We start from the raw sequence: 24,782 nt of genomic DNA, 5'->3' as shown, positions 1-24,782 counted from the left end.
GTATGTGTCCACTCCGTCTGTTTTATACACTCAGTCCATGTGTTTGGGGAGCACATGTCCAGGCATGGCAGGGGGGCATTGCTGAGTCTCCCCAAGCAAGGTTGAGCAATTCCCTGGTGTGGCCTCATGCAGGTGAGTCATTGCATTGTAGCTCCCTTGCTGGACAATGGCTCTTGATGGGTTGTTTGACACCCCTCCTGTTGCCTCTGGGGAGCTAATATCTGGCTGATTCCGCAATTTACAGCATGTTTTAGTGACCATCATACAACACAATTCTCATAACTTCATATGCAATAATGATGCGCATATATGGATAGAGAAATGACTTTCAGCAGATCATAACCTTTCCCCTGATACCTTACAAGACATGCTTTATATGTAAGATCACGATTATATGAAAATGAGGAATATGCGGGTTACAGTACGCTCCCCCAAAGTATAGAATGTCACACTATTGTTATTTGTTCTCTGTATTGAAATAGTGCTAGGAGTTGCAATCACGGACCAGGCCCCAATTGTGCTAGGAGCTGTACAAACACAGAACAAGTATAGGAAAGGAATTGTCTAACCACAGCTGAAGCTGCTGCCCATCGTGAATTCTCCACAATCTTCCTGCTTTCCTTGTGGAAGATTCGGTTTGTGGGGTTTTGGCAGCTGCCAGGAGAATTTGGGGAGACCATAAGATGCCACAGCATCCCCTCCATGTGCCATGCTGCTGCCTGGGTTGTCATGATGTTGTTGTGCTCGATGCTGCAGCAGCGTATGGACACCAGCTTGTGGTGCTGTGCCACAGCGAGGGCACTTTGCATGTGCTGCCAGGGTGACATTTCTGCACTACCACTGGGAGGACATTCTAGTGCAATTGGGTGATGTTTTGACAATGCCTTACTGGCTTTTATCCATGCCAGTTATTGACATTTTCCTGGGGTGCAACGGCATTGTAACAACACGATGCAGCACTATGACATCACAACACAGCTAATCACAATGTGATATCAGAATGTGACATAGTGACATCACAATACAGCACTGTGACATCATGAGGAAGCACACTAACATCACAATACAGCTAGCATGATGGTATCACAGTCTCACACAGTGACATCATAATATAGTGCTAGGACATTGCAAGGCAATGCAATGACATCATAATGCTGCACTATGACATCAAAATACAGTGCTATGATATCACAATGTAACACAGTGATGTTACAATGCAGCACTATTATTGTTGTTGTTCATCAAGTTTAGTATGGTAGTGCCTAAGGACCAGCCAAGAATGGTACCCCATTGTGCTAAGCCCTGCACAAACAGAGTAGCAGGCAGACTCTGCCTCTAAGATCTTACAATCTCAATAGATCAGACAGACACAGCACGGGGGAAGGGGTATCCTACACAGGCAGAGCAATCTATGTGATGGCAGCAAATAGCATGTTAGTTTAATGATTTTGGGGGGATGGGGGGGTTTATTGCGGAGAGGCTAAATGGGAAGAAAGGTGTAGAAAAGGATGATGGGGGGACAGGGCAGGGGAGGAGATGGTAAGAGAGACAGGTGTAGAGTGAAGCAGGATGAAGAGAGTGTGAGGGAGGTAGAGGGTTAGAGCAAACAGCCAATCAGCATATGGCAGAGAAAGTCCAACCAAAACTGTGGGCAGTTCTCTGGCTGTCCAAAGGTCCTTGTTTTGGCTGCTTTTGTTCCTCCCAGCTGGAGTCTCTGGTTGGTTTAATAGTTTCACAGAGTTTAAGGTTAGAAGGGACCATTAGATCATCTCTAGTCTGAATCACAAGCCAGAGAATTTCACGCAGCTACCCATATATTAAGCTCAAATATTTTAGTTAACATCACAGCTAAAGCATTTCAGTCCTCAGGAGACTGAACTGTTATGTTCTACAGGCATGGCCCTGGCTGGGCCCCATTTTATTATGGCATCACAGGGAGGTGAAATGACACCACAAAGGAGCACAATGACATCACCACATAGAATGATGACATCACATTCCACTGAGAGGACATCACAACGTTATTGCATCCTGTTAAGTCCTGGCCAATGTTTAATTGAACCTTTCCCATCTCTCACCATGTCCCCTTCCAGGCATGGTATTATCTGGGGCTCTTGGCTGATGGTCTAGTGGCTAGGCTGCATTCTTAGAACTCAAAAAACCCATGATCAAGTCTAGTCTCTGCTATTTATTTGCATGTGACCTTGGGCAAGTCACTTAGCCTCTGCCTTAGTTCCCTGTCTGTAAAATGGGGCCTTAGGAACTATTTCACTCCACTTCCTGGTATTGGCCACTTCCCGCATGCGTTGTGGGGACGGGTGGGTGGCACCTATCTGGCACTAGGGGTGTCATTTTCTAGCTCAGCTCACTGCACCCATGCGCAGTAAGGAGGCGTCGGGATCTATTTAGCGCCCGGAGAGTCCATTTGTTGCTCTGGTCAGTGGGACGCATGCTCGGTCCGAGCCCCTTTACAGCGGCATAAACGTGCGCACACGCAGTCTCGGTCTCTGGACTCTATTTCATTCCTGCCTGGGTCGCTTTGTGGCGCTTCCCCGCGAAGCCAATCAGAACAGAGCGAGAGGTGACGAGCCACATTCTCCCAGCCAATCAGTGCGGGGCCTGCCCTGCCAGCGGGCCAGTACTGGGGGAAAACAAGCCGGCCGCGGAGCCGGGGGGGCAGAGTGAAGTTGAGGTGGGGAGGGCGCACCCCGGGTCGGGTAGAGCCGCCCCTGTCCCTCACCCAGCCATGTCCCGCTGGTTCTTCCCCTGGTCCAGCTCCATCAAGAAGCGGGCCTGCCGCTACCTGCTGCAGCACTACCTGGGCCACTACCTGGAGGAGCGGCTGAGCCTGGAGCAGCTCAGCCTGGACCTGTACCAGGGCGCCGGGGCGCTGCGGGACATTCACCTCGACATCTGGGTGAGGGGCCGGGGGCAGGGATCAGGAGTGGAGGCGCTGCGGGACATCCACCTCGACGTGGGGGTTGGGGAGCTGGGAGGCCGGGGGAGCTGGAGGGGAGGGGTTGTGCTGCACGACATCCACCTCGACATGGGTGAGGGGGCTGGTTGGGACTAGGGGAAGCCAGGGCGCTGGATGGGTGTGGCTGGGATTGGTACCGGGGGCTGGGGAACATCAACCTCAATATATGGGTGAGGGTCTGGGAACTGCTGGAAGGGCCCGTATCTGGGGTCCAGGACGCTGTGGGGCCTTGGAGAAGGACAGTGTGAGCCCAAGGCGGAAACAGGATGCTGAGGTGGAGGTGGGGGACAAGGTTGGTTGGGGTGGGGCTGGAATCTGTGCCCAGGCACGGGAGCTGGCATGGGCCTAGATCTGTAGCTGGGAGCTGAAGGGGAAGAGGGGAGAACCAGGTGATGTGGGAAGCCCAAATGGAGGTCATATCCCCTGATCCATAGGGGTTGAGGGCCTGGGATGGGGCTCAGGGAGGAGGAGCAAGGACCTTGAGAGGCATCTGCCTGGATATGTAGGTGAGGAACACAGGGCAGTGTGGCTCTGTGGGTAAGAAGGGGATGGGGTAGGAACCAGGTGTATGCAGGGCCAGAGAGTAGACTGGCGACTGGGAAGAGAGGGTGGGTGCGATTAGTGACAGTGACTGATCCCACCAGGAAGAACTAGCTTCAGGATGGGTTGCCACCCCTTGTGTGTTTCACTGCCTCCCACCTGCCCAGGCAGTACTCCATGCTCAGGGTCGTGTCTCTGAAATGCCCAGCTTATAGAGCAGTAACTGCACTGTGTGTTTTTGGGAGGAAGGGGGATGGACCACTTGGGAAGTGGCCTCATGGAGGAGTTGAGACAGGGAAATACCTGGTTAATCCTTAAACTCCCACCCTGTGTGCTAGGACGGTCCGGTCCATGGGTTGCTGATGCTGGTATATTTCCATGGCCTGTTCCTTGTGGATTTCATTTTCTGGAGGTGAAGTTCCATTGAGCCTATCTGGCCAGTCTCCTCGCTGATATGAGACAACCAGGAAAGGGCTGGACAGACAGCCACCCACCCTCTCCTAGTCCAGGGCTCTGTCTCCTACCCCTATCTAGGCTGGTATGGAGCTAATGCTAGAAGTTTCACCCCCACTCCTGGGGAGCCCAACTCTGTAGTGTTACCCCATGTGGGGTATGTGCTTGTATTTGAGCCATTCACCCACTTAGCCCACCCTTACATTTCTTCCCCTGGTTTATATTAGCAGCAGTGCTGTGCCTCAGTTTCTCCACCTCCTTTGGAGCTGGGCCACCCTTCCTTGTCTTCTGCCCACCTTGGGTTGGGGGAGGGGCTGCTGTAGCTGCTGGGTTAATAACCTTGCTGTCACCCCAGGTGTAGTGTCTTGGGGAAGTGGGGTATGTCCCTGAGTCGTGGGTCATGTCACCAGGTCCCAAATAATAGCCCAGCATTGTGTTGTGGTGAGTGTCAGGGCCCGGCTTCCAGTGCCCCACTGTGAAGGGAATGAGAGGACAAGGAAGCTGCATGGGGCCTGGGGTGTGTTGCTCTTGGGGAGGTTGGGAGGGAGAATCAGAGTGGAGCCACTCAGTGAGGCTATGGCTTGGAACTGAGGGACATCAACAGAATGGGGGGGGAGAGAAGAGCCTAGGGGGCTGAGGGATTGGTTTAGCTCAGTGGTTCTCACACTTTTGTCCTGGTGACCCCTTTCACACAGCAAGTCTCTGAGTGTGACCCCCCCATATAAATTAAAAACACTTTTTAATATATTTAACACCATTATAAATGCTGGAGGCAAAGCAGGGTTTGGGGTGGAGGCTGACAGCTTGTGACCCCCCAAGTAATAACCTCATGACCCCCGGAGGGGTCCCGACCCCCAGTTTGAGAACCCCTGGTTCAGCTGCTTGCAGGCATGTGGGAGGGACACCAGTGCTGTGACTCACCTTTGAACTCTTGCAGAGGGGAGAGCACCCCCTGCTGAATCCCCACCCCACTTTCTGAAGCACAAGCTACAACAGGGGAGGGCTGGGAGCTAGAACGCCTGGCTCTGAAGTGGTGCCCTCTGTGACCTTTGCCCTTCCCCTCTGTGTGCGTTGATTTCCCTGCTTGTGCTCGCTGGTGCTGGGAGGCCCTCAGATGGAGGCGCTATATTGCGAGTGGCTTGGTAATGCCAGTTACTCTTGGTTGTGCCTAGCTGGTTGCTGGGGTTAGCCTGGCACCGCAGGTGAGGCTGCTCTGCAGGTATGTATTGATGGTGTACCATGGATACAGAAAATGCCAAAGGGGGGAGGCGAGAGTGTGGGTAGGTGAGCGATCAGACCCCAGGGCCGATGAATGCCCTGGGCTCACGCCAGCCCCGGAGCTGCTCATTAATCTGCTCTGTGACTCAGGGTTTCCTGACGGGGGGGAGGGATAGCTCAGTGGTTTGAGCATTGGCCTGCTAAACCCAGGGTTGTGAGTTCAATCCTTGAGGGGGCCACTTAGGGATCTGGGGCAAAAATCAGTACTTGGTCCTGCTAGTGAAGGCAGGGGGCTGGACTCGATGACCTTTCAAGGTCCCTTCCAGTTCTAGGAGATGGGATGGGACTGTCATGCCTGGCTTCAAAACAAGCACAGAGCTTCCCTGTGGGGAGAGGAAGAGGGGTGGATAGGGGAGGCATTGTCCCTGATTGGGAAACTGAGGCACAGGGGCTGTACCTCCTAAGGGCACACAGTGAGTTAGCAGGAGAGCTGGGATAGAACCCAGGAGTTCTGGCTCACAGCTCCCTGCTCTAACCCCCTAGATCCCCTCAGGAAATCTGCTCCCTCTTGTTCTCTGCACTAGCCCAGCCCTGCCTTAGTTTCCTTGCCAGGCCGGGGGGTGGCGGTGGGGGATGTTGCCATTTTGGGCTGGCCAGCCAGCCCATAATCCTAGTGCCAGTGAGTACCGCCCCTTGCACCGAGGTGGTTGTTGTCCTACCTGCTGGGGAACGGGGCTGCTGCCCTTCATGAGTGGGTTATAATTAGCAGCTGCGGTCACTGTACACCTGTTAGAATGATGTTTCCCTGGCATGTTGGGACTGGCCTTCTGTGTGTCCCCACCACCACTACTGTGTCCCACTGTCCCTCCTTACTTGCCCTCCCCTCCCTGCCATGTCTCAGTCACCCTCCCTATTCTTGGCTTTCCAGGAAGCTGTTCCACGAGGCACAATGCAGCCTCAGCTGGCTGCCTCTGGACTGGCTGCCTCGTTCTGCTCCTGTTGAGCTGTGTGTGACACATGGTGGCAGTATGGTCTAGTGGCTGGGGCACTGGGCTGGGAGGCAGGATGTTTGGGTTCTAGTCCCAGCTCTGCCACTGTCTCTCTGTGCCTCAGTTTCCACTCACATCCTTTGTCTGTTTCGATTGGAAGCTCATCAGGTCAGGGACTGGCCATCACTGTCCGTGTGGGGGCTGGTGCGATTGGGGGATCCTGATCTTGGTCTGGGGGTCTGTGTGGCTCCCAGCCCAATGGGGGCCTCTGATTTGGGTTGGGGGGGTCTGCAGTGCTGGGGGACCCTGATCTTGGTCTGTGCGGTGCCTGGTATGACGGGGGACCCTGATCTTGTTTTGTGCAATGTTTGGCCCCATAGGGGCCTTGATCTTGGGTGGGGGGGAGGGGCAGGGCTGTGCAGCCTCTGGCCTGATGAGGAGGGTCTCCGATCTGAGTCGGGATCCCAAGCGTTATTGTCAGAATAATCCAGTAGCCTTAATACTTAGCATTTCTATGAGGCCTACAATTAACTAGCTGGAAACCCTGTGCAGACAGCCTGCTACTTCCTCTGCTGAAATGGTTTTGCAACCAAGTCACCTGACCTCCCCAGCCCTTGTCACCAGAGTAGATTTTAGAACAACAGTCCATGTCATCTGGCATCAGAGGGAGGATTCCCAGATAAGAGTGCAGCATGCAAGAATCAGCTGGCCGCTGGTGACATGCAGCCAGCTCTGGAGTGGGGCACTACAGGGCATGTTAGCCTAGGACAGGAAGTGCAGCTTGAAGTGCCCAGGGTATTTGTACCCTGCTGGAATGTGGACAGGCCAGTTGGATTCACACACTCACCATTGAGGTAAACGATGAGCCCTGAAGTGGAATCTGGCTGTTCCAGGCACTGGGAAGTTGTGAGCTGCCTCTGCTTGGAGGAGTGGGGAATACAGTGCTGAGTCAGCTCCCTGTTCCCAAAAAGGTAGCAAACTGCAAGCCCGGACTCCTGGGCCCTATCCCTGGCTCTGGGAGGAGAGTCTAGTGGCTCAAGCAGGGGTGGCTGCTGGGAGTCAGGACTCCTGGGTTTTATTCCTAGCTCTGCCCTGGCTCGCTGGGTGACCCCAGACTCCCTGCCTCAGTTTACCTCTTCAGAGAATGGTAGGTAGCTCTCGTCCCCTAATGCCCCTACTCTACTTGCACTACATTGATGACACCTTCATCATCTGGACCCATGGAAAAGAAGCCCTTGAGGAATTCCACCATGATTTCAACAATTTCCATCCCACCATCAACCTCAGCCTAGACCAATCCACACACAAGCGGTCCATTTCCTGGACACTACTGTGCTAATAAGTGATGGTCACATAAACACCACCCTATACCGGAAACCTACTGACCGCTACACTTACCTACATGCCTCCAGCTTCCATCCAGGACACACCACACGATCCATTGTCTACTGCCAAGCTCTAAGATACGACCACATTTGCTCCAATCCCTCAGACAGAGACAAGCACCTACAAGATCTCTATCAAGCATTCTTAAAACTACAATACCCACCTGCTGAAGTGAAAAAACAGATTGACAGAGCCAGATGAGTACCCAGAAGTCACCTACTACAAGACAGGCCCAACAAAGAAAATAACAGAATGCCACTGGCCGTTACCTTCAGCCCCCAACTAAAACCTCTCCAGCGCATCATCAAAGATCTACAACCTATCCTGAAAGATGATCCCTCACTCTCACAGATCTTGGGAGACAGACCTGTCCTCGCTTACAGACAGCCCCCCAACCTGAAGCAAATACTCACCAGCAACCACAGAACAAAAACACTAACCCAGGAACCTATCCTGGCAACAAAGCCCGATGCCAACTCTGTTCATATATCTATTCAAGTGACATCATCATAGGACCTAATCACATCAGCCACACCATCAGGGGCTCATTCACCTGCACATCTACCAATGTGATATATGCCATCATGTGCCAGCAATGCCCCTCTGCCATGTACATTGGCCAAACCGGACAGTCTCTATGCAAAAGAATGAATGGACACAAATCTGACATCAGGAATCATAACATTCAAAAACCAGTAGGAGAACACTTCAACCTCTCTGGCCATTCAGTAACAAATTTAAAGGTGGCAATTTTGCAACAGAAAAGCTTCAAAAACAGACTCCAACGAGAAACTGCTGAACTTGAATTGATATGCAAATTAGATACTATCAATTTAGGCTTAAATAGAGACTGGGAATGGCTGAGCCATTACACACACTGAATCTATTTCCCCCGTGTTAAGTAGCCTCACAGCTTCTTGTCAAACTGTCTTAAATGGGCTATCTTGATTATCACTACAAACGTTTTTTTTTCTCCTGCTGACAGCAGTTCATTTTAATTAATTAGTCTCTTAGAGTGGGTTGGGCAACTCCCACCTTTTCATGTTCTCTGTATGTATATATATCTCCTCACTATATGTTCCATTCTGTGCGTCCGATGAAGTGGGCTGTAGCCCACGAAAGCTTATGCTCAAATAAATTTGTTAGTCTCTAAGGTGCCACAAATACTCCTGTTCCTTTTGTAGGTAGTAAAGTTACCTTTTAATACTTGGTGTGATGCTTAACCCCTCAGTCCTTCATTGGGGAAGGTTTGAAGGGGTAGGAGCTTAGTGGTCTTAGCAACAAGTTGGAAATCCCTTGGCTCAGAGATGCCGCCAGTTTGGGGCCTGGAGGTTAAATAGATTTGAACTCCATGAAACTCTCCGCTGAGGGCGGCTCTGAAAACTGACATCCACTTTCTCTGCTGTCTTTGGTCAAATAACCCTGTGCGACAGTGAGGGGAATATCTGCTGGCTTCCGCACCCCACCCCAGAGGTAGCTGTATCAGCGCTGGGCAAGGGATGCTGGTATAAACAGCCCCCTCGCCCCACCCCAGAGGTAGCTGCATCTCTGTCCCAGGTGAGTGGTCTCTGTCTGAATGTTCCTCTGTTCTCCCTGCAGTCGGTGAACGAGCTCTTGGAGTCAGTGAGCGCCCCACTGGAGATTGTGGATGGCTTCATCAACAGCATCGCGGTCACCATCCCCTGGTCGGCGCTGGTGACGGAGAACTGCACCGTGGAGGTGACAGGGCTGCAGATCACGTGCCGGCCCAAGTACCGCAGTGGTGAGAGCTGGGCCTGTGGAGCTGAGGGACGGGGCTGCTCTCAGCCTTCCCCTGGTGTAGGGACATGGCCACAGCAGCCTGCGCTCTGGCTAGTGCCTGCTCCCCATGCCCATTAGGGGTGTTGCTCCTTTAGCTCCAGCTGCAGAGGCCTGAGCTCTCTGAGTGTGTGGTCCCAGGGGCAGGCCTGGCCCAGGGAGTGCTGGTAGCTGGCACTGATGGCTGGTGTCTTAATTTGCTGTTCTTCCTCCCTGCAATGCAGAGGTGCTCAGTATCTCTCGCCCCGCTTCCGCATTTCCCATAAGCCCTGGTGATGGTCAAAGGTCACAGCCGGCCAACTGTGTGAAGTGGGGTCCCCCCCATGTGAGTTTTGCCCTGCTACCTGCAGGAAAGGTGGTTTTAACAAACCTCATGGGGATCCTGCCCCCGTCCCAGCCAGGGTCTCTGCTAGCGCACCATGCGGAGATGGGCTGCACCCGACGTGAGGGCTCCGGGGTGGGGACTGACCTCACTAACTGGGGTTCCGGGAGCGGGTGGCTGCTTCTGGAGGGTCGTTAGCCCTTTCAGAGCTGGGGGCTGCTTGGATGCCAGCAGAAATAATTAATAGGGGCTCTTAAAATTGCTCCTACAGACATCTCTCCCCTCCCCCTGCCCAGGGTGAGAGTATGAGCCCCGTCCCATCACTGCCAGGTGCTGCACAGACCCCTCCAGGCCTGAGACCAGGCTCCCTGGGGCCGGGTACTGCACAGACCTAGTGAGAGACAGTCCCTGCTCGAGACAGAGGAAGGATTATCCCCAATTTTAGGTATGGAAACCAAGGCCTAGTGGCTAGGGTAGCCTGAGGCTTGGATCCTGTTTCTGCCTGAGTCCCTTTCCTGTTCTGTGCCTTTGTTTTGCGCTCTGAAGTGGACGGTGAGTGTGTGCCTGCCCTGCCTTTGGTGGATGGGGCTGGCAGTGCCTTCAGGGTTCACTGCCCCTCAGTAACGAAGTGTCCCTCCGTTCCCGCAGCCACCCCGGGAACAGAGTCTCAGAGCTGGTCATCATGCATGACCACGAGCATGCAGCTGGCCCAGGAGTGCCTGAAGGACCAGCCTGAGGAGCCCCCACAGCCTCTTGAGGGCCTCGAGATGTTCGCCCAGACCATCGAGACGGGTGAGTCTCTCCCGGGATCTTGTAGGGCGGGAGCCAGGGGGAATCTGATTGCAGCTGGGGAACCAAGGGGCAGGTGGAGACCCAGGAATGGAACTCGGGAATCCTGACTCCTAGTCCCACCCCTGCTCTAACCTGTTAGAACCCAGTCCACTCCCAGAGTTGGAGATTGGGCTCTGGGGTTCTGTTTCCAAGTCTCCCGTGCTCTAACCCACGCAGACCCCACTCCTGTCCCAGAGCAGGGAGTAGAGCCCAGGAGTCCTGGCTCCCAGTCTAACCACGAATCTCAGTGGTAAGCATCTTTTCTTGTCTGGTATAAACTCAGGGTAACATGTACAGAGGGGTCTCCAAAGTGGGGTGCGCAAGAGGATCCTTGGGGGTGCGCAGCAGGAGGAGCCCCCCCTTTTTTTTTTTTTTTGCTTCGTCAGTTCGGGCGGGTGTCCGAGCGGCTTTTTTTTATTATTATTATTTTTGCTTCGACAAAAATGGTAGAGCCGGCGCGGCAGGGGGTGCGTGCTCAAAATTTTTTTACTGATAGGGGTGTGCGATCAAAAAAGTTCAGAGACCACTGGGGTAGAAGATAGATAAAATGCTCCCAAAACATACCACTCTACTGCACCCCCAGCCTCCCCAAGGGGAGTGGTTGGAGAGAGATTGTGGCAGATGTCAGGTGTGTGGCTGAAAGCCAGATAACCCGCCCTCCATAAGAACCAATATGGGACAGAGGAGAGAGGTTTAGTGCAGAGATCCCTGGGGTGGGAGATAGTGTGACCTAGTGAGTAGAGTACTGGAGTAGGAACTTGGGAGACTTGGATTTTATTCCCAGGTCCGCCACTGTGACCTTGGGCAAATATCTGTGCCTCCATTTCCCCATCTGTAAAATGGGGATAACAATACTGCCCTCCTCTGTAAAGCACATTGAGAGCTACAGATGGAAACAGAGGTAATTACTGCAAGATGGTCCCTTAACGTCTCTGGTTCTCTCTGGCATCCCCTGCCCAGTGCTGCGGAGGATCAAGGTGACATTCCTGGACACCATTGTTCGGGTGGAGCACGTACCCAGCAGTTCTCAGACTGGGGTGGCCCTGGAGGTGCATATTAAAAGGTAATGGGGGTTCTGATCCTGAGTGTGGAGGGGGGTATCCGATGAAGTGTGGAGGAGACTGTTCCCCTGGGGATCCTGTCAGAATTTGAGCGAAGCTGGGTTAAGCCAGGCCGGTACCTGGATGGGAGACATCCCAGGAGGAATGGGGTGGTACAGGGAGCCATGTTAGGGCTTCAGTGAAGGGTGCTCTTCCCTCTTTCAGTGCTTTCCTGATTCTCAGCATCCCTTGCTCTAACCACCAGGCCCCACTCCCCACCCAGAACTGGGGCTAGAACTAGGAATCCTGTCCCCCAGCCCCCCTCACTGCTCTAAGTGCTAAGTACTCAGCTCTGGTACCCATGTGGCTGTGTCTAACCCTGTCCCCTGTGACTCGCTCCCCCAGGCTGGATTACTGCGACGAGGCAGTGAAGGACCCCAACCAGGTGCTCCCAGTCGACATCCACCAACCCCCGGCCTTCGTGCACAAGATCCTGCAGCTGAGTGGCGTGCAGCTGTACTACGAGGAGTTCCCCGAAAGCGCAGCCTCGCCTGTGCCTGGCCCCCAGGTACCTCCAGGCACAGCCGTGGGAGGGAAGAGGTGGGCCTGCTTGGGGGAGGGGAGTGGGTCTAATGTATAGGAGTTGTGGCTCCCAGCCCCCTGCTCAAACCACTAGACCCCACTCCCTTTCCAGGGCTTGGGAAGGAACCCAGGAATCCTGATCTGAACACAAGGCATGGGATTGTAAGTCAGAGCTTCTGGGTTCTCTCCCCAGCTGTGTGCGTTGGCAGCTCGGTATTCCCTGGCTACCATGCGGGGAGAGCCCACTGAATCATTTTGGGATGGGAGGGGCTGCTGGTCCCAAACCAGCCTCATCCATTTGTAGCAACCAAACTCTTCTCCTTTCCATCTGCCCAGCCCCAACCCCAGATGAGCGAGTCGTTGTCCTCAGCCAGTGGAGAGGCGCCCGAGTGTCCTGACCCTCCCCTGCAAATTGGCAGCTGTTCCGGCTACATGGAGATGAGGATCAAACTCAAGCAGAACGAGGCCTTTCCTGGGCCCAAGGTGAGAAACATTGGGTGGGGGGGATCCCATCCCCCCTCCTTTTTCCCAGCTGAAAGGGGGTCTCATGGAGATGTGGCAGAGTGCACCACCTACTGGTATTCACCTGTGGAACTCACTGCCTCAAGAACATCCTGTGGCTGGGAGGGGAGCCAGACTGGATGGGCCCATTGGTCTGATCTGGGAGGGGGAGCCAGGCTGTGCTGCATGGGCCCATTGGTCTGTTCAGTGGGAGCGGGGGGGAAGAAGGAGGAGGAACCTGCCTAGTGAATTCTGCTTGTCTCCTCCCCAGCTGGAGCTGGATGGGAAGCTGGGATCCCTGCACCTCTTGGTCTCCCCCCAGCAGATTTTCTACCTGCATGACCTGCTGACAGCACTGAGCGTCTCAGGTGAGCCACCGCTGGAAGGTCGTTCCACCCTTTCCTCCACCCCGGCTAAACACAGCTCTTGGTAACACCTAGAGAGGCTCCTGGGTTTTGTCCCCAGCTCTGGAAGGGGAAGGGGGTCCAGTGGGTTAGAGCTGGAGGAGGCTGGGAGTCAGGACGCCTGGGGAGAGGAATCTGGGGATCACCACCTGGTTTGCTGGCTTGATGCTCCTTCCATTGTGAGAATCTCTGAGGAGCTGCTGCTGTGATCTGGGCTCAGCTATCCATGCCTAGTATCCCTGTGCCCCTGCTTTCGGGGCTTGACTGTCTGTCTGGGCACCACATGCCCCTTGCCAGCTCTCTGGATGCTCTGCCAGTGACAGGTGCTGGCTGGGCTGCAGCCCTGTCTGGGGTGGGTGCCAGAAGCTTCAGCCCTTTACCTGAGTTTGACCCCTGCAGGCGGTTGGGGGGAAGCTTCTTCTGATTGGCTGCCTGACTCACTTGCCCACCTCCTGGGGCAGAGCAACCAGTCAGAGCTGCTGAAGGAAGCAACCTGAACCATTCCCCCAGGAGGGGAGGTGGAGTGGAGAAGAGTGGTCCTGAGGGCTCGCCCCGTGAGAGAGGCTTGGGTGGGCTGAGGGGAGGAGGGAGCAGAGAGAGCCCAGCACCTCAAGATAGCTCTTCTCCTCCCCTCTCCCTCCTTGCAATGCCCAGCCTGGGAAAAGGGAGTGGGAGGAGAACCCCAGGAGGAGCTGAAGTGAGGCCACAGCAGATGGGGCTGGGGGAACAGGTTTGATTTGGACGCTGGGGAGTCAGAATTAAGTGCTGGGCAGGGGAGGAGCAGGAGCGGCCTCTGCTGCAGGAGCTCTCACCCCCCGCCTTACGTCACCTTACCTAATCAGGGGGTATGGGCAGCGCTCTCCCTCATGCATGGAATGGGCCGGGCAAGTCCAGAGACAGACCAAAGCCGTCATCTTTTCAAACGTCTCGTGACTCTTGGGGGACTGACCTTTGCCAACTTCCTGAGATCAGTACTGCCCTTGGGGTGGGGAGATCCTTGCTTAGCGGGGCTCAGCTGTCTCTGCCTGGCAACCCACGTGCCAGTGGGATCCAGCCCAAGCCCCTCTTTCCCCACCAGTACCCCAGCTGGTCCCCAGGGGCTATCTTCTCTCAGCACCTCCCTAACCCCCACGGCTCCTCCTCTCCCCAACCCAAGAAGCCAATGGCCTACAGGAGAAGCTAAGCAAGAGCCGCCCACTGGACTCTGAGGACCTGAAGCTGATAGAACAGGATCTGAGCCAACAGCTGCACGGGGGCCAGGGCTTGGGGCCGGGCCGGCTTGAGGAGGAGTTGGAGAGCTTCGTGGGCCTGGAGAACAGAGGTGACGTCTGGGCGAGATGCACTGGGGGAGGAGGGGTGTCAGTGCTAGACTCTGCACTACATCGTGGCCTGTGTGCTGCAGACAAACCCCCACCCTGCCTGGGGAGCCAGGATGAGGAGCCTTGGCCCTTTGGCTCCAGAAGCAGCATAGGCCACTCCCACTTGAGCTCAGGGAGGATTTCCCTCAGCTGGCAGCAACAGCAGGTCTCTTATCCTTTGTGTGGCCCTTCCGCTGCAGGGCGATGGAGATTACACACTGGTGCACTACAAAACCAGAGCATGTAGTTGTGCAGCCCAGGACTCTCACTGAGCTCTTCTGGTGCCCCTCAGTCCCAACCCACCGTCTGTGTGTTATCCCAGCCCTGCTCCCCTTTCGCCCCAGCTCTGCTGGTGCCTCTCAGCCCCCTTACTGTGTGAAACCTTATATGAGGGCAGCACTTTCTGGTGTGCCTGCCCACATGCTGCATGGTCTCCCAGTACAACAGGCTGCCTGTCCCTCTGCTGGGGCTCCGCCTCCCTCCCGTGACCCTGCTTCTCCCCCTTTGCCTTCCAGAGATGTTCTTCTCCATGGCTGCCATGACGAGCAGCGTGACCTCCGTGCGCTCAGTCAGTGATCTCTCCGACATCGAGCTCGACTCCTCTGTGCACAGCGACTACAGTGCCTGCCCCCTGCAGCCGCCTTCCTTCGCACCGGGGGTGAGAACTCGCTGGTGGGGGATGGAGTGGGAGGGCATAGCTGGCAGCATCTGGCACTGTTCCCCCCTCAGCTCCCCCCCTCTTTCCCGTGTCTAGAACCAGGCAGAGCCCTCTGAAGCTGTCTGTGCCTGCTCTGCTCCCAAAGTCGCGTGGTCCTGGGAGCACCTTGCTGCCACCAAACCTCGTCTGTGCCACCCTGGTCTGGCTCCGCATCCCTAACCTCCGCTTCTCTCTGCAGCTGATCCTGAGCAGCCCCAGGCGCTACGGCCGCTCCCCCTTTGCTGCTACGCTCCCGGGCCTGCAGGGCCTGAGCAAACTGCCAGGTGAGTGGGGCCCGTCCTGCTGGGTTCGTGCTGCGCTTCAGTGGGGAGCGTGGGGTTCCACCCAGTGCTGGGAAGGCAGTGGGGTTTGGCCGGGTAGAGCAGCAGGGGCTGGCAGCCCGGACTCCTGGGTTCTCTCCCAGGTCTGGGATGGTAAGGGGCTCTAGTGAGTTAGAGTGGGTGGAGGCCTGGGAGTCACTGCTTCTGGGTTCTATTCCCTGCTTGTGGGGGCTGCAGGCTTAGAGTCCATCCCTGAAGCTCGCTGACTGTAGAAGGCTTCCTTCACTCATGGCTGAAATCTGACTCAGCCATCTAGGGGTAAGTGTACACACCTCTGGGGTGGAGCGTGGGCGCTGTTTATACAGGGATCCCTCACCTGACGCTGAGATGCAGCTGCCTCTGGGTTGGGGCATGGGGGCTGCCACAGCCAGGTGAGTTTGAGAGAGGTAGGAGGCAATAACCCCCAACTGGAATTTGACTGGGGCAGCTAGGTTAGTGCCTCACCACAAGCAAGAAGGGCCTCGGTTTCCCCCTCCACCCTGACCCTTCCCCTTTGGAAGACCACACCTCCGTTGGCCTAACCCCTCTTTCTCCCTGCGAAGTTCTGGGGCCCAGGGCTCCTGGGTTCTATTCCCAACACTGGGCTCCCACCAGCCCCTCCTGCCCCCCACCACAACTCTGCCATTGCCTGGTAATCCCAACCTGCAGCCCCTTCTGCTGTGGGGCATCCCCTGCTTGGAGGGAAGAGTGCCCTAGCAGGTTTCCCAGAATCCTCTGGGGGTTGGTTGTAATGCACCAGCTTTGCCTAGTGTGGGAGACCTGGTGTGAGCCCTGCAGTGGGGAGGATGGCCAGTTGTAGTCCCTTTGCTAGCCAGACTAGCCCAGGAGTGTTGGGACTAGCCTGGGGGGTGGGGAGCTCTCGCTGCCGGGGCTGTCTGATCCGAGGTGCCTGATCTGTTGCAGGCAAGGCCCCCCAGCTGCCCTCCCTGGACAGCCTGCGGCCGGAGACGCTGCTCAGAGTTACGGTGGGCGGCCTCACCCTGACGGTCCCGCATCAGTGCCCCGGCCCGCCTGCCCCTCCCCAGCTGGCCCAGCGTTTCTTTGCCGAGTTGGCCTTCTTCAAAGACTCGGCCTTCGGTGGGCGGGACTTTGGGCATCTGCGCCAGTGCTTTGAGAAGGCCTGTCCTTGCAGTAACCTCAGGTAGGCTGGGTCCTCGTGGGGGACACACGATACACCCTGGCTGCTCCCTACCCTAGTCTGGGGAGTCGTGCGGAGGCAGGTACCAGGGGATGTTTTACATGTATGATCTCCAGGGGACTGGGGCATTGGGAGGTGGGGCCAGCATGGATTGTGTGGGGAGGGCACGGCACCCCTAGTGCCATGCTGGGGTATTGGGGCCAGCACTGATTGTGAGGGGAAAGAGCCCCTCCATCCCACTTCCTGCAGCACAGTGCCCCCTAGCACCGCATGGGGTTGGCACTGACTGAAAAAGGAGAGCACCCCCTCCTTGTGGCACAGTGCCCTCTAGTGCTGAGCTGGGGGAAAAGGAGAGCACCCCCGTTCCATTCTGTGCAGCACAGTGCCCCCTAGTATCGTTCCTGAGGCACTGGGGTAAGCACTGACTGTGAGGGGACAGTGTGTCCCCCCCACCTCAATCCTTGAAGTCTCCCATCCATGTGCTTACTGTCCCTGTGCCTGCTTAGCTTGTGACATCTGCCTGGGCCGCAGCACCGGGGCTGTCAACCCCCCCCCTTCCCCCCTGCAGGCTCTGACTCCGCCTTCCCGCCCCCAGGCTTACTGGAGCAGCCCTACAGGTCACCTGCCAACAGAGAGCAGCTGGCTCCCTGCACGTGCTCAGTTCGGAGGTGAGCTTCGGCATGCTGGAGATCCTGGAGTGCCTGTGGGCCAGCGCCAGCCCGGAGCGCAGGCAGCAGAAGCCGGAGTACACCGAGGTAATGGGTGGTGAGCGGATGGCAGAGCCGCACCCAGGGCTGAGCACTGGGGTCATGGCTCTCCAGCTCTCCTCACTTCTGACCTGACCGTGGCTGTTGCTTGGGGGTGTCTAGGGGGATGAGACCTCAGCCTGCAGGCATGGTGTGCTGAGCCCCAGGGTCAGGGCTGGCTATGGTGGGGAGGATCTGTTTTGCCTGGGAGTGGGGGAGTGCTCCTGCTATCTGTGCTCCATGGGCTCTGCCTGAGAGGAGCAGAAGAGCACGTGCAAGGCAAGGATCAGAAGGGTGTGAACCCCAATGAGGGAGGGGAATTATTGTTGTGGGCAGGGGGAAGCTGGGCCAGCTGATACCCAGGCAGGGCTAAGCCGGTGGTATCCTAATCCAGAGGGTAAAGGGCGGGGGTGGGGTGTTAGAGCCCTGGCAGAGTCACCCCCAGTGAACACCCAGTCACCAGGCTGGTGCATGGATTCAACCTTTGGATCCCACATGTTTTCAAGCTCACTGGGCCTGAGCAGCGTCCAGTTGCTGTCTCGGTCCTGGCCTTGCGGACACGTTCCGGAGGTGCAGACTCCCTTTCTGGCCCTCCTCCTTGAGAGGTGGGGTGTTGCTGCCCAGTGTCGTGGGCCCCCAAACCAGTGCTGACGCTTGTCCCACATCTCCCCAGTAGCTTATGCATGCTGCTCCCAGGGCTCTACCTTCATGAGCTCTCTGGTTTATAGATAGTTCAACCCTTTGGGACCATGTTGCAGTTAAAGCAAGGGACCCAGACTTCGCAAAGGGACTCCTTAAACCCCCCTCTCCACTCCCAATGCACACTCTGCTCTTGGAAAGCACAAGAGAGTTCAGATCTGTGAACGAACACACAACACCTGAATGCAATTCCTCCCTCCGAGCCCTGCCCACTCCTGAGAGTCTTTTGGGTTCTGGTCAGTGTCATTCAGGGAGGCCAGGGCCCTCCTGCTCCGCCTCCTGGTTCTTCAACGGCCTGGTCCCTTGGCTAAAGCATTTCTCTTTGGAAAGCCACTTCTGACACCGCTTCCTGCCTCTCTTCTCACGCTGGGCTTTTCCATGCTCTGGGGCTGCTGGGCACAGGGGTTGTTAAACATCCATGACAAAGAATGCCCCACTGGTGAGGAAACGGAGGCAGGGAATGACGAGTAGGCCTTGGATCTACCTGGATCCGTAGATCTCTTGTGCTGTCTGAACAGTGATGGTTGCAGAAATTGTTCTGCAAGTCTGTGTCTGCTGCCTTCCACTATCACGTGTCCCAAAGGGTTAAGCTATAAACCAGAGTGCCCTGCCCACAGGTGGAGTTCTGGGAAAGGGCCGGTGTAAGCTATTGGGGTGTCTTGGGGGAGGGAGGACAAGGAGACTGTGGGCCTAGGGAAGCTGGGCTGCAAGGTCCCACTTCAGTGGAGGGGTATCTGACAGTCTGTGCCCAGGAAGTGCACCAGAGAAGCCAAGGACAGGGATGGTGACTGAAGCCTGCGCAGACAAAGGGGAGCTTAAAGCCCACGGGTCCAAACACAGTAGCCTGGTGTGTCCAGCAGGGGGCGCACTGCCTCGCCAGAAATGGTCTATTGAAAGTTGATGGCCCTGTTTCAGCTTCTCAGACATGGTCTGTTTTCTGCCACAGACCGGAAGGTCTAATCCACGTTGACTGTTCCAATCACAAACAGCAAATGGAATTCATCAGTCTACATAGACTTATTCCCTAAGTGGTTACAGCGGGATCCCTGTTGCATGGTACGCTGAACTGGCTTGGAGAACAGACTGTGTGGGCTAAAGGAGACGAGACCTGATGACTCTGTCCATTGTTAGGAGGGGACCAGGCCACCTGAGCCTTCTGTCCCTGACAGCTACTGTGCCAGCACCTGATGGGATGAAACCCCTCCCCAGAGAAGGGTGGGTGGGTGTGGGGCAGCTTGAATCCGTTCTTGGGGAAACTGACCAAGCGTCTTGTGTTTGGACCTGCTGCACAAGCCTTCACCCCACCCCTTCTCTCTACAGCTAATGACCTTCAAGAACCCCAGTGCCTTCACCTATAACTCCTCGGCCCGGCCCTGCGCCCAGATCCACTACAAGCAGTCCGAGAAGCTGCCATCCAAAGTGAGCAGCAGCCTGAGGCCGGAGGGTGTCTTGAGATTCAGTGCAATTGGCGTATTTTTCTCCCCCTCTGCCCCACTCACAGGGAGCAGAGCCATCGCAGGCTGCCGCTTGATGGCATTGCACTGGGTCCTCGCAGCAGGGAGGTGGGGGGATGCTGGCTGCCCTGGGTTATCGGTTTTGCTGTGATGGGAGCACTCCTGGGAGCATTGGTCCTGTCCCTCTGCCTGGGAGTGGAAGTTCTCATGAGGTCAGAGCTTTGTTGGTTCTGCCTGGCTACTATTAAATTACATTCCAGTAGCACTTGGAGTCCCCAGCTGAGATGTGGAGGAGGAGGGAAAGCCCCATTGTGCTGGGCACTCCACAGTCGCAGTGAGATGGTCCCTGCCCGAAGAGCTCAGTCTGTTTAGACAAAGGAAGGGTTATTCTCATTTTACAGATGGGGAAACTGAGGCAGCAAGTGGAGAAGTGACTGGTCCAAGGTCACACAATGGAATAGTACCAAAGTGTCCAGAGTCCAATCCAGTCCCTTAATCACATGCCCACCCTTCAACAATGTGCCTGAACGGGTGGGGGGAGAGGAGGTTGGTGCTCTGTTGGCTTGGCCTGCGGGTGGCAGGAGCTCTCCTGAGGTTGGTACTCCATTGGCCTGGCCTGACTGTGGCAGGAGCTGTCCTGTGGTCAGTCGGCTTGACCTGACATGTGGCTAAGTGCCAGTAGATCTCAGTTCCACGCGCTGGGACCTGCAGGGACACGTAATCTTACACAGCCAGACTGGGTGGGGCTGCATCAGCAGCAGAGGAAGCCAAGCAGGCGGAGACAGAAGGAAGCCCCAGCCTCCCTGGGTGACCCTAGAATAACACACTGGCAATCGCAAGAGACCCTACAATAATACAACAGTCTGTACAGTCCCAGACGACCGGGGCCAGCACCTGAGCTTCCCCCTCACTCCGGTGCTCTGTAGAATGAACCCGAACCCCCACCCCCACATAGAGCAGCATCGCCCCTGGCTGGGGAGGCGTTCCCAGGGCTCCGATGGCTCTACCTCTCCCTGCAGAGCAATCTCAAGAAGGCTGGGGCTAAGCGAAGCTCGGAGCTGTTGGCAGAGCTGGCAGAGTTCCACTCTGATGTGGACCTGGGTGTCCTAGACCGGCTTGGGTCCCTCCTCCATCTGGCAGCATCGGCGTCCATGCAAGATCAAGCCCCCGGCCTCCATGCGGACATGCATGTGGTGAGTGTGGGGGATGGAACATCTGCCAGGAGGGGGCGTCGTTCCCAGATGGCTGCAGAGGAGGAGGTGCTTGTGCCTGCAATGGGCGGGGGACCTGGAGGGAGACCAGGCCCCTGTTAATCCTTTCCTCTCTCCCCCTTTTGTGGCTGGGCGCCAGGCAGAGTCTCTCCATGCCCCCGAGAGGCACACAACTGTGCGGCTGGCAGCACCCAAGGCCACCCTGCGCTTGCAGTTCCCAGTGCCGGACCTGCGGCCCGAGCCGGAGCGTCAGCCCTGGATGGAGAAAGCCGTGCGCAAAGAGAGCCTGCGACTGGAGCTGGCTGATGTGGTGTTCCAGACGGAGCTGCGGGCAGGGCCGGGGGGTCATGGGGAGCCCACCCGGCTGGAGATGACCTTAAGCGACCTGCATGGTGAGCATGGGAAGGGCTGAGCTGCAAGGCCTCCTGGGAAGTCTGTCGCTGACCTGAGTGGGGCTCACTGTTCCCTATGGAGATTAGGAGGCTGCTGTAGCCTCTGGGCTAGTAGACTTGGACAGTGGCTGCTCTGGCTCTAGGATCCATAGGTCCAGGGTTGGGTCCCTGCTTCCAACGACCCTCCTGGGGGTGTCTTGTTCCCCTAAGGGGCTGGAGGGCAAACTCAGGCTGCAGGGACAAGGCATGAGGCCCACAGGGACCCCCTCTGTTCAGGTTGAGTTGGGGGGAACATGGGGCCCCATGTCTCCTGCTGTAAAATAGGAAGGGGATGTTTCTAAATGGATCCCTCTTGGTTTTGTAGACCCTACAAAAACTTGAATGCTCTAACCAGAGCCATCCTGACACCGTTCTTTATTCTAACCAGTAGGCTGCCCTCCCAGTCTGCCAGATCCAGGAATAGAACCCAGGAGTCCTGGTTTCCACTCCCACCTCCATTTGCTTTAACTATTAGACCCCAGAACAGAACCCAGGAATCCTGATTCCTGTGCCCCTCCCCGCTCTGCTCCCACAGCTGGCGATGGGATAGCCAGGAGTCCTGCATCTTTACTTCTCCACCAGCCCCCTTACAAAGCCCTCCCAGGTGTAGGGTAGAAGGGCAGTGTTTGGGAGGGGGTGGGGGTGTGTCTGGGCACTGAGTCCAGCCACTCTCCTTGCAGGTCTATACGAAGACGGTGAGAGGCTCTCTGTACCCTGCATCCGGGTGAGCAAAGCCCTTGACCCTGCAGCCAAAGGACCGGGCAAGAAATACCTCTTCCCAAAGTGAGTCTGCTTTGGGGGGCTGATCTCCCCGCCCCATGTGCACCCTGGTAGGAGCAGCTCCCTCCGCCAGAGCCCCTCCCATCCCACCAGCTCCTTCCCTCATCTACATCTCGGCTGATTGTCATCCGATCATACATCCTCTGGTTGCATGGAGCGCCCCCTGTGGTGGTGCACAGGGTTGGCGGGGGGTGGGGAGCTCAGATGTTTGGGGGCAACATTTCATTGCAGCATCTGAGACGGGGGCAGGTAGCCCCTTATGGGGTGGGGGTCTACATGGTTCACCCTGTGCCCTCTGACTTTCCCTCCCACTGGCCCTGCGCAGGATCATGGTGACCCTGACCCCCCAGCACAGCCTGTCCCACTGGGACTTGGCGATGGACAAGGAGGAGATGGATCTGTCAATGGTGGAGAGTCCCTGTGAATTGCGGCGGCCCGAGCCCTCCCCCTTCTCTTCCAAAAGGACCATGTATGAAACTGAGGAGGTAAGGGGGGCGGCCCTCCCTGGCGCTCAGTGGGGAGGCGATAGTGCTGAGGGTGGGAGCATGGAATGCCGCCCTGCCTGCCAGGGGGTCTGATCCTGCCAGGAAAGGCGTGAGTGGTCTCTTTGGGGCAGGTGGCTTGGTTAGCCCACCAGGATACAAGGAATGCAGCAGGGAGGACCTAGGGTATGGGCTGAATGATCCTGAGGGAGGAGCCAATTGGGGTTCTCAACCCCCTTCCATATCAGGAACCATATCTCAACCCCCTTTCCATCTAGCTTGGGCTCTCTCCTCCCATTAACCAGTAAGGAAAGGACAGGGGGAGGTCGTGACCCCTTACATGGGGGTCACAGCCTCCATGTTGAGAACCCTCCGGTTTAGTAGTTGGTTGGTCAAAGCAGGTGCCTGTTCCTTTAAGTCTTTAACCCCTCCTGTGCTGGCCTCCCCCCAAGATGGTGATCCCTGGAGACCCTGAGGAGATGGCAGATTTCCAGGCCAAGACAGTGGCTGCCTCCCAATATGCCCTAGAAGTGACCCTTCCAAGTGTCCACATCTTCCTGCCTAGCAAGGAGATCTACGAGAGCATCTATAACAGGTATCGGGGGAGGGATGGGAGGGGACATCTAGCTGTGTATCCTGGCTGGCAAGGAGCAGCCACAGGGCCAGGCAGCCTCTAGGGATCAGACCCTGAATCCTCCCTGCCTGCCCCCTGGACTCTTGACCTTCCATCTGCAGAGCGGGGCACCGGCAGTGCCCAGCTCATGTGGACCCGGCCCTGCCTGTGCTTGGGGTTGGAAGAGCTGTCGGCTGGGGCGGGCCAGGCCTGAGCAGATGGATCCCAGGTGGCCCAAGGCTCCTGGGTTCTGGTCCCAGCTTTGCAATGGGCGTGGCTTCTAGTGGTTGGAGCAGGGCGGGGCTGGCAGTCAGGGCTCTTGGGTTCCATCCCCACCTCTGCTACCAACTTGCTGGGTGATCTTTAGCAAATTGCTTCCTGTGCCTGTCTCCCCACCTGCAAAATGGGAGGTGGCGCCTATTGAGTGGCCCATCTTGTTCCCTGCAGCACCCTAGAGGCACCCTGTGAGAGTACTCGGTGGTAAGCTCTCTAAGGCAGGGGCCGTCTCCTTCTGTGTCAGTACCAGGCTCAGAACCAGGCAGGCCAGGTCTATAACAAACACCGCTGGGCCTGGGGAAGGATTGGGGGTGCTTTGAGGGGCTCCTGGGCGAGGGGAGGCAAAGGCAGTTGTGGGTGTGAAGCATCTTTCCTTTCCTTCCCCAGGATAAATAATGACTTGCTGATGTGGGAGCCAGCCAGCCCATTCCTTTGCTCCTCCGGGCCTGCGGGGGGCGCTGCACCTGGGGCCTTCTTCCCCAGCCACCCGCACCCTCCCAAATATTGGCAGGACAACTTCAAGATGTGCAAGTCTGCCTTTAAACTGGGTAAGGAGCCAAGCCCCTCCCCCAGACCTAGAGAGAGGTTCCTATCACCCGCACTGACCTGTGAAGCCTTAATGGAAATGGGGAGTGAAGGATTCTAGGTGGGGAATAGCATCACGGTTGCTTGCTTTGTGATGGATGCAGGATAAGGAAAGGGGCTTGTGGGTCCAGTCCCCGGCTCTGTGAAGGTAGCAGAGGTCTAGTGGTTAGAGCAGGGGGGCTGGGAGTCGGGACTCCTGGGTTCTATACCCAGCCCTGACATGACCTTTGGCAAGACCTGCCCCTCTGTGCCTCAGTTTCCCCATGCAGCGAGAGCTGCCACTAACCCTCCTCTTCCCTGTCCCCGTCAGACTCGGACTCTGAGGATGAGGACTCTCACTTCTATTCAGTGGACGAGGCGGTGGCTCAGCGGAGGAAGGGGGAGCAGCTGAGCCAACGCCAGCAGAGCCGTTTCTCAGCCGTGGTCTCTATCCTGAAGGGCAGGGTGACGGCTCTGTGCGAGGCCAAGGTGAGGGCAACCCCCAGGGACCCACTGCCAGGCCACCTCCTCTGAGCTCCAGCTAGACAGGGCCTGGCCTGGGCACTGCTTGGAGGGAGATCTCTGGGTGCTGCAGGGAGCAAGGGAGCGGAGCCCTTCCCTCTGAGCCAGTGGGGGTCCCAGTGTGGCACTAGGTGGCGCTGTGCTGCAGGGACCAGGATGGGGGCTACTGCTTTTCCCTAGAACTGAGCTACTCCTTCTAGTGTCCAGGACAAATTCAAACCTGGGTCATTCTCCTCTGCCTCTCCAAATGCCCACCTGTCACCCTTCAACTCCCTCTGGAATTCCAGTTAGGTACTGGGTCCTTCCCTACTGTACCATGCTGCTGTGTGCTGTTTAAATAAGCCTTGCACCCCTCCTCAGAGGTGGCTGCATCTGAGCCCCAGCTGAGGGATCCCTATATAAATAGCCTCACATCCAACCCCAGAGGCTG

At 56.5% G+C, this 24,782-nt stretch overlaps 1 protein-coding gene across 1 annotated transcript in view; it reads left to right on the top strand.

Moving 5' to 3' along the window:
- The first annotated feature begins 2,690 nt into the window (after positions 1–2,690).
- The window catches only part of ATG2A (autophagy related 2A), a 38,506-nt gene continuing 16,414 nt past the window's right edge, over positions 2,691–24,782 (top strand). The window contains exons 1-20 of the mRNA XM_065408620.1: positions 2,691–2,917; positions 9,163–9,325; positions 10,331–10,474; positions 11,474–11,576; positions 11,959–12,121; positions 12,472–12,618; positions 12,908–13,004; positions 14,197–14,361; positions 14,914–15,056; positions 15,295–15,379; positions 16,340–16,577; positions 17,170–17,329; positions 19,340–19,438; positions 20,493–20,666; positions 20,824–21,076; positions 21,796–21,898; positions 22,221–22,380; positions 22,830–22,972; positions 23,654–23,814; positions 24,162–24,319. Of these exons, the coding sequence (XP_065264692.1) occupies positions 2,747–2,917; positions 9,163–9,325; positions 10,331–10,474; positions 11,474–11,576; positions 11,959–12,121; positions 12,472–12,618; positions 12,908–13,004; positions 14,197–14,361; positions 14,914–15,056; positions 15,295–15,379; positions 16,340–16,577; positions 17,170–17,329; positions 19,340–19,438; positions 20,493–20,666; positions 20,824–21,076; positions 21,796–21,898; positions 22,221–22,380; positions 22,830–22,972; positions 23,654–23,814; positions 24,162–24,319 (3,030 nt within the window). The 5' untranslated portion in view covers positions 2,691–2,746. The remainder of the gene's footprint in view (positions 2,918–9,162; positions 9,326–10,330; positions 10,475–11,473; positions 11,577–11,958; positions 12,122–12,471; positions 12,619–12,907; positions 13,005–14,196; positions 14,362–14,913; positions 15,057–15,294; positions 15,380–16,339; positions 16,578–17,169; positions 17,330–19,339; positions 19,439–20,492; positions 20,667–20,823; positions 21,077–21,795; positions 21,899–22,220; positions 22,381–22,829; positions 22,973–23,653; positions 23,815–24,161; positions 24,320–24,782) is intronic.

This window comes from Emys orbicularis, chromosome 7 (assembly GCF_028017835.1).
Source record: "Emys orbicularis isolate rEmyOrb1 chromosome 7, rEmyOrb1.hap1, whole genome shotgun sequence".
Taxonomy (NCBI): domain Eukaryota; kingdom Metazoa; phylum Chordata; order Testudines; family Emydidae; genus Emys; species Emys orbicularis.
Note: the sequence above shows the minus strand (reverse complement) of the source record. Positions and strands in the feature narration are given on the sequence as shown.